The sequence below is a fragment of the Pseudorasbora parva genome, chromosome 2, assembly GCF_024679245.1.
Source record: "Pseudorasbora parva isolate DD20220531a chromosome 2, ASM2467924v1, whole genome shotgun sequence".
NCBI classification, from domain to species: Eukaryota; Metazoa; Chordata; class Actinopteri; order Cypriniformes; family Gobionidae; genus Pseudorasbora; species Pseudorasbora parva.
This window is the reverse complement of record NC_090173.1, coordinates 7,548,782-7,566,958: the sequence shown is the minus strand read 5'-3', so window position 1 is coordinate 7,566,958 and position 18,177 is coordinate 7,548,782. Positions and strand designations below refer to the sequence as shown.

The window sequence follows — 18,177 nt, the reverse complement described above, 5'->3', positions numbered from 1 at the left end:
GAATAAAGTAATCAAATGTAAAATAACTGCACATTTAAATTAAAGATGAATCCTTATTAAAATTACAAAAGCTATTCAATCAAGACTCAGAGCATGGAGCGATGTCCTTATCTTTTGTTTGACATTAAAGGGGGGGTGAAACACTCAGTTTCAGTCAATCTCATGTCAATCTTGAGTACCTATAGAGTAGTATTGCATCCTGCATATCTCTGAAAAGTCTTTATTTTTATTATATTTGTAAAAGAAATATGGGCCGTACCGAGTCTTTCCGGAAAAAACAGAGCGCCTGGAGGAGTATCGAGTGGGCGGAGCTAAAGAATGACAAGCGCGCACAAAGCGGTGACGTCCTCAAGCGTGGAGAAACCCAACGCTATCTCAGCTAATACAGATAATGATCCAGAATCTAATTCGGAGGCTGAAATAGAAACAGCAACAGCAGGACGTCCGTCTCTGTGGTATGTACTGTATTTAGAGGCCTGTCAACATGACATGATTCGGTTTATGGACTATTGTATGCGACTGTGGCAAGGGGGGCGTGGTTTAGCGAGGTCTGCAGCGGGAGAGAGAGCCGCGGGACGATCCTCTCTCCACGCCCATTACTGGAACAAGAGACAGGTGTTATTAATCTGCGTCCAACCCACTCACTTACCGCTCGTCCCGCGGCTCTCTCTCCCGCTGCAGACCTCGCTAAACCACGCCCCCCTTGCCACAGCGACCAAACCTTAGTAGCAAGCAAAACGGTTTTGCACGTCAGACTAGTGTAACGTTATAAGTTACATAGAACAGCAATGGAGTCCGTTAGTGCATTTGAATGACGAAGCACGCGATCGTGTCGTTTACTGATGTTTACTCACGCGATGATAGCCGACAGCACAGACATTTGAAGCCGCTGGGACCGCTCCGTCAAAAACACACTTCTTGGAGTGTGGAGATCCACTTTGCGACGCGACTGAAGCATTTCTGCGTTCAAATCGGTTCAAATGCAGCGCTGCCTTCCCGGAATGCTGTGCTGAAGCGTTGAAGTCGCTTAATGTCAAAAGTGGAGAAATGAAGTGGAGCGCGGCGCGGACTATAACCGACATTAGTGTTCACGGACGACTGGATCTGCACCTGAGCGAGTGTTTATGGGCGTGCATTTCCTCTCTCGCTCTAGTCACGCGCGCGCACCCTACCGGGAGAAGAGCCCGTACGGCCCATACAAGGACCTTCCGCTCTATTAACGTCAAGCCGACCCATACTCGAAAAAAACTCTCCGAAACTTGTGAGAAACCGGAAGGAGTTTTAATACAGAAATACTCCATCAAACGTCCAACATTAGTTTTTGAAACTTTGTCTATGTTTAGGATGGGAATCCAAGTCTTTAACAGTGTAAAAAGCTCAGTATGCATGAAACAGCATTTCATGATAACAAGTCAAAAGATGAGAAAAACACATGACACCCCCCACATGAACAACATGAAAAACACATGAAAAACACCCCCCCCCCCCCCCCCCCTTTAAACAGACAGCGGTAAAGGCTACTGCCCCTTTAAGACCTAATACAGGGATATGCTCGTCTTTCTCGACTCTATACAGTTCACTTAAAGCATACAGACTATGTCTGCTTGGATACTCATCAAGATGGACATGTTGACATACTTTTTGTGCGAGTTTGTCCGTTGAAAACTTAACGTCGATGACGAGCATGCACTCAGCAGATGATCAGCGAGTGATCGCACTTGCGGTTTTTAACGTGAAAACATGTAGCAGTAGCAGAGCCGGCCCTAGACCTTTGGGGGCCCTAAGCAAAATTTGGTTGGAGGCCCTTGACCGTTTTAAGTAAGGCCTAAAGAAAAGCAATGACTACCTTATAACTATACTATACATATATCTACTATGTTACTTTAAAATTTTGTAGTCTATTAAATTATGTTTTAATTATTCTATGTAGCCTACTGTATGATAATTATCTTTTTTTTACGCTGCTGGTCCAGAGTACGTATTTCGTTCTTATGTGGTAACATGTACAGAACGTCAATAAAAGACCTTGAGTTCTTGAGTTGAGTTCCATGTTTGATGTCTAACAGGAAAATTATGATACCACTGAGCTGAATGGCAGTGCAGTGCAATGAACACACACGGATGAACTTGCTGAATAAAAAGACTGATAAAGTGATTTTCACTGACCATCAAAGAAACATTTTTAATTGACACCAGAGTTTAAAAGGCAAAAACAGCACACGATAACAAATTTTGCTGGACAATAAATTGGTCAAGAAATTATTGCGATAAATGATAAGATTTTTCGTTCTAAACCCATTTTCATCTAAAATAATGATAATGGCATAATAATGCAGGTACACCTTTTTTAAAGATCAATAAACTTTTATCTCTAAAGACTCTGATACGGAAAACATTTTAAATATCCACAATAAATTAACAAAACAACCAAAAAACAAGAAAAGTCTGTTATAAAACTCTCAGTCTGTTAACAAAAAATACACTTGAATAAATACCAAAAGCAATAAATAAAATTGATGAAAACTGCTTTAGGTACACATTAGGGGTTGTTCGGTTCGTATCACGGATTTAGGGTCACGTTTTTTAAGTTCTGTACGGTTGTTGTTGTTGTTGTTTTTGCTTTTACTTGTTAACACTCCAGAAATTTACTTCAGCATAATATGATATATAGCTTACTTATCCACAATTCAGGATACAGTATTAACACAATTGTTATATCATGTAATCATGCACAAACTGAACTTGACTATCTCTGAGGAAAGCTAGGTGAGATTTTGATACAGCAAGAGAAAGACATTGATGACATGCTTTCATTTATTTGGCAAAAAAAAGGAGAATGTGTATTGCTATCTCTACAGGAACTTATGTGCCTTTTTTAGAAACAAATATTGAACTGAAGAATTAACTTGCATTTATCAAACGGCCAACTTCAGTGTAGCTTTAAGCCTTGTTTATACTTGACGCGTCCGCACGAGCGCGGCAAAAATTGCGTCGAGGAGTGCGCGAGACCCAATTTCGCTTGGCGGTGTGCACGTCAAATTTTGTAACTTTGCGTGCAGCTCCGCAATCGAAGAAGCTCGAGGCGAATCTGGCCGAGCATGACGTCTCATCACGCCTGCACCCAGTCTGCGCTTCGAGTATAATAAACACCTCCCCAAACAGATGAGGCGAGGTGCGTGCGCTCTCTAGGGGGCCCTCTGCAGGCCACGGGGCCCTTTGCAATTGCAAGGGTCGCTTAGTGGCTGGGCCGGCTCTGAGCAGTAGCCTATGTGGTCAGTTGACCCGATATCTCTTGAGATTATGGGTCGACTCCCGTCCATCATGTGCAAAGAATGGCCTGAGGAAATAACCCGTCACTGACAGCAGCTGAAAGAGGTTTGAATTAACAACAATACGTTTTTACATCGCTAAGTTCTGCGTTAGGTTCTAAAGTGTGTAATGTAATATAGAGTACAACTCCAACGCTGTCGGTTTTGCCCCACAGACACGGAGTAAAACCATCAAAAGACATGTACATACGTTCATTGAAGTCCCACTTAATGAGTTCTGACTGTTCTCTCTGAATATCGCTCTTCCTTACATGAATGATGAGTTCATTTGCAGTCTTATGCTTCATCAGGATGTTCTGAATTTCCCTGCTTACATCAGAAATTGTTGCTTTTGGAAGGCAGCATGTAGTTGTATCCCTGCTGCTAATGTTTCTGACTGTGGAGTCACTATCAGAGTCCTTCTGCATCCGAAAACCTAGGCTGCTGACTTGCTGCCTCATCAGAAAATGACTTGTAAGGCGTGTTTTGTGCATGAAGGCATCTCATGAAACTAATTTCGGACAGACTTCTAAGGCAGTGTAACACTTTAATGAGCTACAGCAAAATAGAGAGAGCTTTGGTGAGAACTAAACACATATTTAATTACTACAGTGATTTCTCGCTAGAAATGACATCAGAAGTGTAGCCTAATATTTTGGTAAAAATCGTACATTTACACACAAACTGACCCGTAAACACAACTTCTGGACGCCATCTTTTTTTGCCAGCTCAACTGTCACTGAATGGAAAGCACAGGATTGTGGGATATCAAAGGCAGCGAAGGACACATGTACGCTGCCTTCAAAAATCGTTCAGATCAAGGTATCTCAGGAGACAAGAAGTGAAGCAAACATTAGATTCGGACGTGGCTCGATGCCTTCCTGCCTTCACATGTGTCCTCTGAAGGCAGCATTTTCCAAGTTTCGGATGCAGCCCTTGGCTCGGCTGTGCTCTGAGCTGAGGGCTGCTGTCTGCTCGACCTTTAGGACCTGTTAGCATCAGTGTTGGTGTTAATTACTGTAACCATTGTTACAGTTATTTTTCGTGGCCAGAAGAATAATCTTTCAGGGGTGCATTTCCCAAAACCATATTTGGTAACTAAGTTAGCAACTTTGATGGTTAATGCAATTTACCAAGTAATGTAAAGTAATTAGTTATATAAAATGAAAAAAATAGACTTTAATGAACCCACATAACTTTATTTATGCAGTATATTGTAAATGCATGACTCACATTTATTGAACATAAAGGTGTAAATAATTAGACAATGAACTTTTCCCGCCCTAACTACTAAATATATATATATAAAAAAACTTTAAATAGAATACATAAAATATATATTTGAAAACTAAATTACATGTACATCTTTATAATTATTTTTTAATATACACTTTTATCCAAAGTGACTAAAGGCCCTTTCACACTGGACGTGATTTTGACGTGCGAATAATTCGCGCAATGTTTTTTTCTTCGATCAGCTGTTTGTGTAATGAGCGCTTCCACACCAAACGCGAATGTGCTGAGGCGAAAAAACGACATTTATTTTTTTCGTTTCGATGTTGATTTTTTTTTTTACTCTAGTGGTGACAAAAATGGCTTCAACCAATCACATAAAAGGAAACAAAGGTGACAAAATGTCCAGTTGATGTCACTAGCTATTCAATCAACTTTAACCTTTGTTAAGATATTTCTTATGAGATTACAGCTGTAAGCTGTACAGCTGCCGCTGTGTTTGCCCACTGTATGCTACAGACAGCAATAACTTATAACCTTTTATAAATAGTTGATTTTTTTCTAAACATTGTGTCCGCGATTATGGAAAGTGAATGTGTTGCCATCAGTAGGCTACGTCTGTGGCACTGAAATGTTTACATGTGACTCGACTGAAATGATTGATTCCCTGAAGTGTGCGGTTTGTCTCGTCAGATGCGCTGCCGTCTCTGGAGGAGATCCTCAAATTGTCCCACAGACTTTAGAAAGTAAGTGCTGAACCCACCATGATAAAGTTTTAGCTCCTGTACATGATTAGCATCCTAACATGTGAATGTTTTGGAATGTTGGAGCTCTGAAACGTCGCAAATTCGTGTCGCGGCTGATGTGAATGGTTTTGACGCGAAATATTCGCATGCGAAATATTCGCTTATTCGTTATGCTTTTACTTTACGCGTCCGGTGTGAAAGGACCTTTATACTGTAAATAAGGGATACAAGAATGCATCTTAAGGAGGCAACAACCTGAAAAGTTCAAATAATATAACATTTTCAAACATTGTATAAAACAGTACAGGCTAGAACAAGGAGGGGAAATAGTGAAAGCATAGTAGAAGATATTTTTTTTAAAGATTCAGCAGGATTCAGTGAAGAGCTCAAACTAGACTTTTACTATCATAGTGTCACATTTAGGAATTTTGTTCCTATAGGTCTTAACGTATTGATCAGTCCTCCAATACATAGTCTTTTGAAACAGAACACTATTCAATCTTTCGAGACTTTACTCTAAGGTGTCCCAAGGAATAAAATATGTTTAGACGAGTTCAGCTTCACTGAAGTGATTAAACTATTCTGTAAATTAAAGACCTAAAAGAAACGTATTATACTTGTTTAATTAAATGTATTTATCCAAACTCTCTAAGGCATCCCGTTTTGAATATTTTCTCCATTCATCTGGGATCTCACCACTCCCCTCAAATGTTTTACTGTAGTATTTTTCCAGATCTTTCTGGAATCTGCACACAAACCACTTCCAGTAGGGCAGCTCAGAGAGATCAGAGGTGATGCTCCAGTCAGCATAAACTCCTCCTGCTGTTCTGTAATCTTTCCAGGGGACTTTATCTTCTGATCCAATAGGATAAAAATATAGATTGCTATTTCCTACTGCTGATGTGCAGATATGAGTAGACAAGTTAACTGTATTGTCGTAATGAATTCCACTCAGTCCAATACTACGGTGGAAAGGAACACTGTGATCTCCATGGTGGTTTTCTATGGTGTTGGTACAGACGGTTTTACAGAACGGACACTGAACCCAACAACACTGGCAGAAGTGATCAATCAGAATCTCATCTGGCCTGAATGTATAGTCCAGCTTTCCTAAAAATGTCTGTGTGTTGAATCTACCGTAGATATCAGACATTGTAGCAGGAAGTTCTTCTCTTATCACATCTTCAAGGAGGTTGCAATTGTCAGCACCACTATGCTTCACTCCACTGAGGTCTTTTTCAGAGAAGATCAGCACATCTGAGAGCTGCTGTGTGAAACTCTTCAACCACAAACCAACATCTCTGTTCTCTTGAACATGTTCAGTAGATTCATGTGCTGCTTTTATGATCTTCTGCTGCAGGAGTTTCATGTTCACCTTCATCTTGTGTAAAACACCAGCACCGAACTTCTCAGTGATGTACCGACTGACTTCATCTCTGATGAAACTCTTGAAGTGATCTCTGGGGTTATAAATGTAGTTCATGTATTTGTGACAATCCTCCTCTTCTGCCAGTGTCTTCAGGATGTGTTTCTCCAATTTTGATCGGTTTCCATTCAGTGATTGACAGTTTTTCATTATTTCATCTGTCAGATCTCTGGCAGTCTTCTTGTAGACGCTCTGCTCAATGGGCTCTTTCAGTTTTTGACAGATGATCTCACCAAAGATGGCAGCTGATGTTGCTCCATGACAGTATTTCTGGAAAATACTATAGTACTCTGCTCTCTTTTTCTCAACATATATTTCTGGATCATTGGCATCTCTAAACATTTTGTGTTGGTCCGAGATCATTTGCCTTGCTCTGCTACAGATGGAAAGTACTAAATACACAAAGAATTCATTCTTGAACTCATATTCCACAGATCCTGCCTGATGTTCTGTTACTCTCCTCTTGATGTAATCTATGAGCTGTTGAATGCTGCTGATGTTGTAGCCCATCTTTGAAATGTTGAATGACTGAATCATTTTATCTGTCTGCTGTTCAACATCTGTGATGAAGGCTCTTATTTTATCTTCTGGAGACAATGTTTGAGTGTATCCAGATGAGTTGATTTCAGACTCTTTGAACTCTTTTTTGAAAAGAACATATTGCGTATAACTTGGCACAGAGAAAATATCCTTGCTCTCCATCCAGTGGCCTACAGGAGCACTTTCGTAGATGTCACTGAGGAAGTGTTTCACATCTCTCATTATGTCAATGTCTTTTATTGGATGAGTGTCTCTGATGATCTTCTTCACACTGTGTTTCCAGAACAAATCAAACTCTTTATTCAGCGTTTCTTCATCATTTGTTTTGTCTTTGAGTTTTAAGGCAAGTTCTTTGCTCTTTTCAAAGAGAGTGTTTTCATGATGTGTCTTCTGAGCATCAATCATTTTCTTCAGATCTCGCTGCTGAAGAATCTCATTTAGTTTCCTCTTTGTTTCTCTCACAATGTTTTCCTGAATCTCTTTGATTTTGATTTCAAATGATGTTTTCCACTGAATCAGTATATCTGCATCTGTGTCTTTCTCAAAGAATTCAGACATTGATTTCTCCACTTCCTCACTTGTCGTCTTCAGTTCTCTTTGAAGATCAGTTTCCTCAACCTCATGAATTGCTTCATTTTCTATTTTGTTGTGTAGTTTGTTCTCAATTTCCATCATGGCACTGCAAAGCCTCCAGGACCACTTGCTGTATTTTGTCTCCAGTTTCCTGTAGGCTGAAATCTCCAGAGAATTTCTGAAGCTGAAGACAAACCGTTCATTTAGTAAAGCCTCCCAGAGATCTTTAATACGATCTTTCAAGTCTATCAGCATCATTCCATGTGACTTTGTTGCATGAGACATAATAGTTTTCTTTAGTTCTTGAATATTCTCACAGTAGTTTGGATTTGGTGGTGCCATTGGTGGGTTTCCCTCCCAGAGATGAGCAAAATACTTCACATCATTCTGAACATCAAATCTAATGACATCACTGAAACATCCTGCATCATAGACTTCATCTTTAGCAGCAAGTTTTGTCATCTTATCCAGTGTCTGCAGCAGTCGTCTCCTTCCCTCCTCATTTTTCTCTCCAGCTGTGACGTCTGAGACGTTCTGATGCACAAACACGCAGCTGGGATTCAGTTTGACCTTCTTCATCCTCAGGAAGGCCTGAACAACAATCTGAAGAATGTCCTGCATCTCAGATGGGTTTTCTCCAAAGATGTTGATCAAGGTCAGATTTCCAAGACCAACAACAAATGTGGCCAATTCATTGTCATGATGCCTGGTTGAACTTCCAGTCAATTCTAGAGCACGAAGACCCTCAGTATCAACAACCAGAATATAGTCAAAGTTCATCTTTATTTTCATCTCATCTGACAGTCTGACCAGCTGCATGAAAGCTCCTCTGGTGCACCTGCCAGCACTGACGGCAAACTGGAGTCCAAACATGGTATTGAGCATGGTGGATTTCCCAGAGCTCTGAATCCCTAAAACTGACAGCACAAATACTCTCTGGTCTCCCAATTGCTGGATGAGTTGATCTAGAACAGCAGAGATCCAGATCACAGGAACATGAGCAGCATCTCCATCCATCAGCTCCAGTGGAAATCCAGAGATCATCATCTCTGCTGCAAGACTCGGCAGAGAAGAGAAATGGAATTGGAGGTCTTTCTTGTTCTTCTTTACAGATGAACATGATTCATAGATCTGACCGATCTCCCTCATGATGTGCTCCAGACCAAAGGCTGCAGCTTGAAGTTCTTTTGATATTCTCTCAAGTTCTACTTGTTCAACTTTGAGGTGTTCAGATTTATCGTATTTCTGAGGACCGAAAATATTTTTTGAGGTTAGGAAGATTTCAAGCCATTTCAGAAAATATATCTTGTTCTCAGCATGACATTGGGTTTGTTTAAAAAACAACTGTATAAAAGCAGTGATGTCAGATTCATGCTGTTGGTGACGGATGTTCTTCATTTCTGTTTTCTTTCTACTGATATCCATTTCGATCTCATATGCTCGAGGTCGATGAAGTTCTTTGTTCTTCTGACTCCACTGATGCCACAGTTTCCCCTGACAGGGCAGAAATATTTCTTTGATTTCTGTCAGATCTTTCTTCTCCAGTAAACCCATCATCTGCTGTGCTGCTTCTCTTCCTCTCCTGCAGTCATCATCATCTTCCTCATCTACTCTGATGTCTGGGTGTTTGGACACATCTTCAAGTCTGAAAGTAGAAGAGGACTCTGAGAGACAATCATTTATTACTCTTCGGATCTCTTCAGATACTTCTGACTGGTTTCTGTCTTTCAAACCAATCTTGTATTTTCCTTTCATCGGCATAGTAACAGCAGATTCATCCTCAGTAAAAAGACAAATGAGTGGCTTTCTGTTCCTGTACAAGTTTTGGATAACTGCCGCACTTTTGTCATTGTTCTGGAGTCGTGGTAGAAGAACAACATTTACTGAGGCCATTTCAGTGAGGATCTGCAGCTGTTTCTCATGATCTCCAGCATCACCGTGTAGATTACAGAACGCAACACAGTCAGTGAATTTATCCGTGTTTTTCCCAGAGGGGCAGAACCAGGCGATCTCCACCACCCCATCCATCAGGACTCTGGTTCTGCTGCTGCCTGGGCAGTTTCTGTGGAAGAATGTGTTGTGTTTCTCATTGATCAGACTGTTCATCAGCTGAGACTTGGATGAAGACACAGAGCCAAACCTGAAGAAAGACACCATTGGAGTTTCTGCCTTGTAGACTGGATGGGTTTGACTGATAATTTCATTGCTGGTGTTTCTCATCTTCCAGCTCTTGTTGATTTGTCTGAATGTCCAGAGAGGAAACTCAATCTGTTGTGTGTCTGGATCAGGAACAAGCAGAGGCAGAGCGTACTGACACTGGGACAGTTTAGTGACCATCAGCTGCTTCAGAAAACCATCAGCACAATGAAACACGGCCATCTGAACATCCATCGGGTGAATGCAATCAGATTGATTGAGTCCTTCGTTAGAAAAAGACATTGCTTTAAAAATATCACTCATATCTTCATGTGAGTTATTTTCTCTTTGTTTTGTGTGATGCTGTTTGTTTTCCTCAACTTGAATGTATCTTGCTCTGTAGTTCATCATCAGTAGTTTTTGCATGAAAGTCTGAATCAGCTCCTCTTCAGCACAAGATTCACTGGATTTTAATGAATGTGCTGTTAATTGAAGAAAATCTGCAGCTCTCAGTTTATGATGCATTTCTTTAAGATGAAGTCTGTTAAAGAGATGCTTTGTTTTTCCATTAATTTCTTTTCCGTCGTCTTGTTCCAATCTTGTTTCTTCTTCCACTAAAGGCATTACCTACGAAAGAAACAGCAATTTATTTGGTAAATATTAATGAAAGACATTGTACACTGATGCAGGAATGCAACCAATGTTCTTGATAATCAATAAATCAATTTTAATAAGACAGTAAGCCACATTTTATATTCTGTATATAATGGCATTTTGCTATGTTATACCACATATTGTCAAATTGAAGGCTACCGAAACAAATACCCACAGGATCCACTACATTTCCCAAAGTAAAAATAGCAAACCACCCTATATCTATAACATGCAGAATGTTTTTATTTCTCCATTTTAAATGTTATGAAATTAATATTGAATATGAATAAATATTGAAATTGAAAAATATACAATCCAAACAGTATTATAAGATCTTTGGCCATATTGCCAAGCCCTACTGCAAACTGAGGTGCTCTGAGAGACTAAAAATCCTGCATAATAAGCACACGCTCAACTTCAGTGACGCATTTCACTTTAATATATGCAGCTCATGTGTACTTGTAACAGAGCCAGTAACATCTTCAGCACCAGATCTCATCACTCCACCCACATGATCACAATCAACCAGAATTCTGATTCACCTCACATGCTGCACCTGATCAGGACTCCCATAAATACCCACATAAACCATCATCCTCTGTCTGGTCTCGTCAATGGCTACCATGCATTGCAATCCTGTCTCTTACAGAAGCCTTGATCTTCTTTTCCACGAATGTGATTTAAACTCTGAGAACACTTAAACTGCCATTGAGCTAAGTTTGCTTACCTGCTTTCCACATGTATTTCTTATAATAAAGTTCCTCAATGATCACCTAGCATATCCTCTTCTTTGTGTGCATGACAGAAGACCAGACCACAATGGATATGGAAGGCGGTGTTGCTGCTAATCCCTGTCCTGATATGTTTGCTGAACTTGTAGCGGCGCATCGTCAGTCTCTTCAAACACCTGCCACTGCCATGTCTTTGTTGATGGATGGTGTAACGAGTCCCATGGCCCAACCAGTGCCCAGGGGATTGCAGCAGGTTCCTCTTGCAGTGTTTATTGTATTTTGAAATGCAGCCCCACAGATTTCCCTCAGCGCAGTCTAAAACTGCCTATATAATTTCCATATTGTCTGGAAGAGCCTTACAGTAGGCTAGAAATCTGTGGGAAGCCAATGCTCCAGTCACACTATCTCTAGATGCTTTCAATAGCCATATCAAGGAGGTGTTCGGACAAGCAGCCAGCGACCAACTACACAACCAACTCTACCAACTGCATCAAGGCCGTTCAACTGTCGTTGATTATGCCCCACAATATCGAACCCTCACTGTTGCATGTGGCTGGAATGAGGTAGCCCTGATAACAGCCTACCTACAGGGTCTCTTCATCCATTGGTGCCACAATGGCCATCTATGATGATACTGTAGGGCTGGACAGCTCTGTTCAGAAACCAATTCGTATTGCCCAACTCCTCACTGCCTGCCATCTGGACGAGCCCCACTGCAATCTCCAGCCTCTGCATCAAGCCCTCCAGCACCCAGCACTGAACCAATGCAGATTAATTTGTACCACCTTTCCCATGTGAAATGCCAATGATGCATCACTCAACATTTGTGCCTGTACTGTCATTTGATTCTGACAGACATCTTATTTATGAATGGTTCAAAATGTAGACAAATCTCATTTACGGCGCTCGAGGCTCAACGACCAAAGTCATCTTGGGACGCGGTGGACACAACAACATTCTCACAAATGTCCTGGTCCAGTGGTAATGTCCTGCGATACGGGAATGAATGTTTCCATTGGCGCATTCTCCGAACGCCTGTACAAACCTTCAGCCATCCCAAGGAGAAACACACTATATTTGTAAAGTTCCACTTACATCGAAAGCCCCAAATCCCATCTGCAAGCTAAAATATCCCAAGAATATTGGCCGTTTCAAGAGGGTTTTTGGTAAGCAGCTTGCCACAAGACTTCCACCACATTGGCGATGGGACTGTGCTATCGATCTGCTGCCTCTGGCCACTCCACCTAAAGGAAGGATTTATCCTTTGATAATCCTTTGAAAATGCCATGGAGAAGCATATGGAGGAAACTCTCGCTCAAGAATTCATACGTCCATCCACTTCTGCATCCAGTTTTTTTTTGTGGCAAAGAGGGTTGAAGGCTTAAGGCTTTGTATTGATTATCGAGCATTCAACTCCCAAACAGTGACATACCAGTATCAACTTACCCTGGTTCCATCTGCCCTGGAACAGCTGCGAGGAGCCTACTTCTTCACCAAGCTGGACCTTTGTAGCACGTACAACCTCATCTGGATACGGAGGGGGGACTAGTAGAAAATGGCATTCATCACACCTGCAGGCCACTATGAATACCTTATGCCTAATGGGCTGGCCAACTCCCCCTCCATATTCCAGAGATTTATGAATGAGGTGTTCTGGGAATTCCTCCATCGCTTTGTAATTGTTTACATAGACAATATCCTCATCTACTTCCGGACCCTGGCTGACCACCACCACTACGTTACGCAGATCCAGCAAAAGCTGAGAGAACACCATCTGACACCTCAAGTGTCAATTCCACAAGTCCGCCATCTCATTCCTGGGTTACATCATCAGTGCACAAGGCATAAAGATGGACCTGGGAAAGGTATGTGCTATCCACAACTGGCCACAACCATCTACTATAAAATAACTTCAAAGATTTCTCGGCTTTGCCCATTTCTACCGACGCTTCATTAAGATCTACAGTAAGATCACTTCCCCACTCACCTCAATGCTGAACGATCAGACCAAGTCCCTATCCAACAGCCACAAACGCCTTCTATCAGCTCCAGGGTGCATTCTGCACTGCCCCTATCTTGGTTTACCTCGATCCAGAACTCCCTTTCATCGTTGAAGTAGATGCATCTACCACAGGATTAGGGGCAGTGCTATCACAATGGCAGGGGAACCCTTCCAAACTCCAACAATGAGTGGGGGAAGGTTGTATGTCCCTACCTCCTTTCGCCTCACCCACATGGACTCAGTACATTCACCTCTGGGCTCTGGACACCCAGGCAGCCAACAAACCCTCTCACTCCTCCGTAACCATTACTGGTGGCCCAGTATGACCCAGGATGTTGCTCGGTTTGTGAGAGACTGTCCCAACTGTGACATCACCCCCCCCCCCCCCATCATCTACCAGAAGGTAAACTAGTTCCTCTGTCATGCCCCAGATGAGATTGGTGTTGACTTAATGACTGACCTACCCTCCTCCAATGGTAATGCCTTCATCGCTGTGGAAAGATTCTCAAAGGCCTGTCATCTAATTTCGCTCAAGGGTCTATCATCGGCCATGGAGACAGCTGAGGCCCTGTTATAGCAGTGCCACTTTGCTTCAGAAGGCCTTTATTAACCCCCTGGAGCCGTTTGGAACAGTTATATGATGGATAGATGCACTTTTATGGACTTAAAAAATTACCCGACAAGTCATTTCCATTAAAAAGCTTGGATTTAGTAACTTCATTTTATAAAATGCATGACAGTAACCTTTAAATTTCTCAAATTAAGATAAAACAATCTAAGAGTTTAATTTAGAGCTAAATCCATTTGATACAAACTGTATTTGAAGAATGTACTGTATATTAAAACTTGGACATTTTTGGGCCTAATTGGGTCTCTTTCCATACCTTACTTTCAATACATCTTTAGTTATTCTACAGTTTTGCATCCCAAATGTTTGTTCTAAAACAGAAGATAAAATGTGACAGAAACATTTTCTAATCTCAACATTCCTTACACAATAATGTTAAAAAAATTTCATTTGGACTTTGTGCAAATATTCTATAGTTATATTTTAACCAACACATACCTTGTGTGTATCTTTCCCCATGCTTGTTGTGGTTCGCTGCGTATTCTCTTTTGTGGTTGGGATTGTATCTATTTTTTAAACAAACAAATGTGGAAAACTGAAATATTTGATTCTCTGAAGTGGAAAATATATATATATATATATATATATATATATATATATATATATATATATATATATATATATATATATATATATATATATGTATGCATAACGTCAGAAAACAAACTGATTTCTTACCACTTTCTTTTTTGATCTTTTCGAAGTTTTGCCTTATTTCAGTGTAGCGCTGCTGTTTATTCTCACTGAACAGACGCTCAATCTTGTTCATCAGGTCTATGATCTCTGATTGGTTGTTCATCATCTTGTTGCAGGTGTGATATCTTCCTCCACATTTCTCCAGCAGCTGCTTCAGAACAGGGTCTTTTATATCTTTTATAGCGTCACACTCTTTTTCTGTCTCGTAGGTGAAGAGAATCATCACAAACTGAAGAACCTTGTCTCCAAACACTCTCTGAAGCCATGCGAGACTCTTCTTATCAGCATCTGTTAACTGGCCCAGTCGCACAACAAAGATGAAGGCGTGGATTTCATGTTCATTCACTAGTCGATCAATGAGTTGATTCACACAGTCCAGGTTAAGTTCAGTCTCATGTCTGACAGTCATGTTTATCACAGAGATGTAGTGTTCTGCTATTTCCCTCTGTGAAGGGATGATCCTGGATGTGTCTGCAGTTTTAAAACTGTACTCTTCTTCTCCAAGTAGAATATTGTCATGTCTAAACTGGACTGATGCAGAGTTTCCAAATAGTGCAATGGTCAAAGGTGACTCCCTGTGACCTGAAGTAAAAAAACAACAACTTTGACCTCTACAATTAAATGCACCACAGAAAAAGATCAAGGATGACCATCTGATGACCATTTATTTTTATTTTTGTGCACATCATCCTATCCTACATTAATGCAGTTATATATTTGTCTTTATAACCTTCCGTTTAAAGGAGATCATTGGATAAAAGGTGTGAAGTGTGTGATTTTTTTAATATATTTTTGTAATTGACTTCTATTTATTATGAATCAGTAAATTAAAATTATATAAAATATTTCCAAATCACCTCTTTCTCGGTCCTGTTGCTCCATGGAATACTCAAATTCGTCACAAATCAGATAGTGTCCACTGTTCATCTGTGCAAATTTCTCTAATTTCTCTTTAAGATCGGCAGAAGGGCTGTTTTTTGTAAGTTTGTAATGTCTGTTAAAACATTTTTTGACAATGTCCTTTATAACACCATTGACTTCGGTCGACTCAACACTGTCTGACTCGTGTGTCGTGAGCACCATGGTGTATTCATAAACCTTGTTAGAGAAGTTGTTGAGCACCTTCTCCACGTGCTCTTGATCTTTTGTTGAAAACTGATCGTGTTGAAGAACCAGAACGATCACGTGAGGTCCTGGATCAGACAGATACAGACACTTTCTCACTGTCTCTAGGATCTGATGGTCTGCGAGATGTGGCTGGAGAAGGTGAGGAGCGTTGATGACCGTCTTGTGCATTTTTCTTTCTGTCTGCACTTGATCTGAAGGATTTTTACTTTCAAACTTTTCATTCCCTAATATGAGTTTTCCCACTCGACTGTTTTCTGCTAAGTTCTTCCCCAGCAGAACAATCCTCAGATCACTCTCTGAAACACACAGTGTGTTATGAAAAAGCAGTAGAAGCAAATGAAATCTACAAACAGTTCAAAGTTTTATTAAAATACTTACTCATGGGACTTTCATGAGGTCTTGTGTGAAAAGTCTGAACAACTGCTACAGAGGCAAAAAACAAAGCTTTCAACAGACTGTAACTCTATACTACTGTATTATATATTATATTATATCATATTATATACATATTATAAATGTGTGGAGTTGAGTAGTAATGCTAAATGAAATTACAAATATCAAGTACTTGTAATTAAACTTCATTATTGCATCCAATTATAGGTATAGATTATATTGATTACATTCCCTATCAGCACATAGCAGTAACTTATTTAATGATGCCTCTACATTGTAAAAGAACTTGAAATACACCAGTACGATTCGGGATGCTAAACCCTTATCTGGCTTGCGTTTCCACCGCCAACAGCACCATTATGATAGGCGGGATCTAGTAATCGACGTCATTCTCGTACAAAGAAGAAATCGACACAGTAAACAACAGCGGATGACATTCAGCAGATCTTGTTCTCACTTCTTGGTCGAAAAAGCACACGCCGATTCTCTGTCCACCAATTAACATTCTGCTTTTAGTCTAGTGCCACCCTTTAGTACCAAATTACTGTGCTAGGTATGCCAAAGGAGGGGTGCCAAAAAAGTGGTATGGTGCAATTTAAACTAGATTAACATTCATAACTTCTGACAATGGAAATGGCAAAAGTTGTACACCGTACTGAACCGTACCGTTCGGTGGAAACAAGCCATAAGTGGGCCAACCGCCAGTTGCACGCTGCAAAATTTCGGAAGTGAAATGCGAAATTACAAATGACTAAGGCAACATTCAGACTGCCAATCCAAATTCATGTGCAGATCTTATTAAAATCTGATCAGATTTTGGTACTGTGAACAGCCAAAAATCACACGAAATGCAATTGTTTTTACCCGTCTCGAGCTAAATTCATACTATGTGCATTTCTGGAAATCTGTTTTATTCCAACTGCTCTGATCACATGTCACTTTGACTTTCTCACGTCATGTAAAACGTCAGAAGTTATAGGAAATATGCCGAAAGTTGCAGCTGAATCAATCCTGTGTTGTTTCGAAGTGCTGGACTATAATTTGTTACATAAATAGAGCTTTTTCTAGGCACTCAAAGCACTTTACATGAAAGGGGTAAATCTCCTCAACAACCACCAATGTGCAGCATCAACATGGATGATCTGACGGCAGCCATATTGTGTCAAAACGCCCACCGAACACCAGCTGATTGGTGGAGAGAAGATGGTATATGGGGATGATTAGGAGACCATGATGGACAGGGGCCAATGGGCGAAACTGGCTAGGATGCCGGGGTTACACCCTTAGAAGAAAATGACAATATAGGGGAGTCGGATCTGAAGAGTTGCGATGTCAATAATTTTTAGATCAGATTCCAATCGGATACACAAGTAATCGAATTTGGACTGACTGCGAATGTTGCCATAGTGATAACTAACATGGGACAAAAATAGCAAGGCAAAATATATACGCAGCATATAAATGCTGACTTATAGATTTAATAGAAAATATTTGTAGCATTATATATATATTTAAATTCCATTCTAATTATTTGTAAAAGTAATGACTTATCTTAAATATCTCACAGTAGTATTCTTATGGTTGCTTATACATTACATCTGTTCTTTACTAGAGAATCCTCACTAATTTCAGATTTTTTAATAAACTCGAAGCTAAAGTTCAGGTAAGTGATTAATTGTCCAAACTGGGGTGTGTTCAAAAAAATAGCAATGTGGCATTCAGTCACTGAGGTCATCAATTTTGTGAAGAAACAGGTGTGAATCAGGTGGCCCCTATTTAAGGATGAAGCCAACACTTGTTGAACATGCATTTGAAAGCTGAGGAAAATGGGTCGTTCAAGACATTGTTCAGAAGAACAGCGTACTTTGATTAAAAAGTTGATTAGAGAGGGGAAAACCTATAAAGAGGTGCAAAAAATGATAGGCTGTTCAGCTAAAATGATCTCCAATGCCTTAAAATGGAGAGCAAAACCAGAGAGACGTG

The 18,177-nt window shown here is 40.4% G+C and overlaps 1 protein-coding gene across 1 annotated transcript; it reads right to left on the bottom strand.

Annotated features, from left to right (window-relative positions):
* Positions 1-5,370: 5,370 nt before the first annotated feature.
* Positions 5,371-16,213, bottom strand: LOC137091251 (interferon-induced very large GTPase 1-like). The gene is made up of 5 exons (XM_067455504.1): positions 16,180-16,213; positions 15,531-16,097; positions 14,656-15,255; positions 14,416-14,483; positions 5,371-10,589 (listed from the first exon to the last, which is right to left on the bottom strand). The coding sequence occupies exons 1-5, from the start codon at positions 16,181-16,183 to the stop codon at positions 5,913-5,915; spliced, it is 5,916 nt and encodes a 1,971-aa protein (XP_067311605.1). The 5' UTR covers positions 16,184-16,213; the 3' UTR covers positions 5,371-5,912.
* Between the last annotated feature and the right edge of the window lie 1,964 nt (positions 16,214-18,177).

What these genes read in the sequence shown, in the direction of transcription:
- LOC137091251 (XM_067455504.1), bottom strand. An exon ending in AAAGATCAAAAAAGAAAGTG is followed by an intron (nt 14,484 to 14,655) that starts GTAAGAAATCAG and finishes TTTAAAAAATAG; the next exon opens with ATACAATCCCAACCACAAAA. An exon ending in TGGGGAAAGATACACACAAG is followed by an intron (nt 10,590 to 14,415) that starts GTATGTGTTGGT and finishes TTTCTTTCGTAG; the next exon opens with GTAATGCCTTTAGTGGAAGA.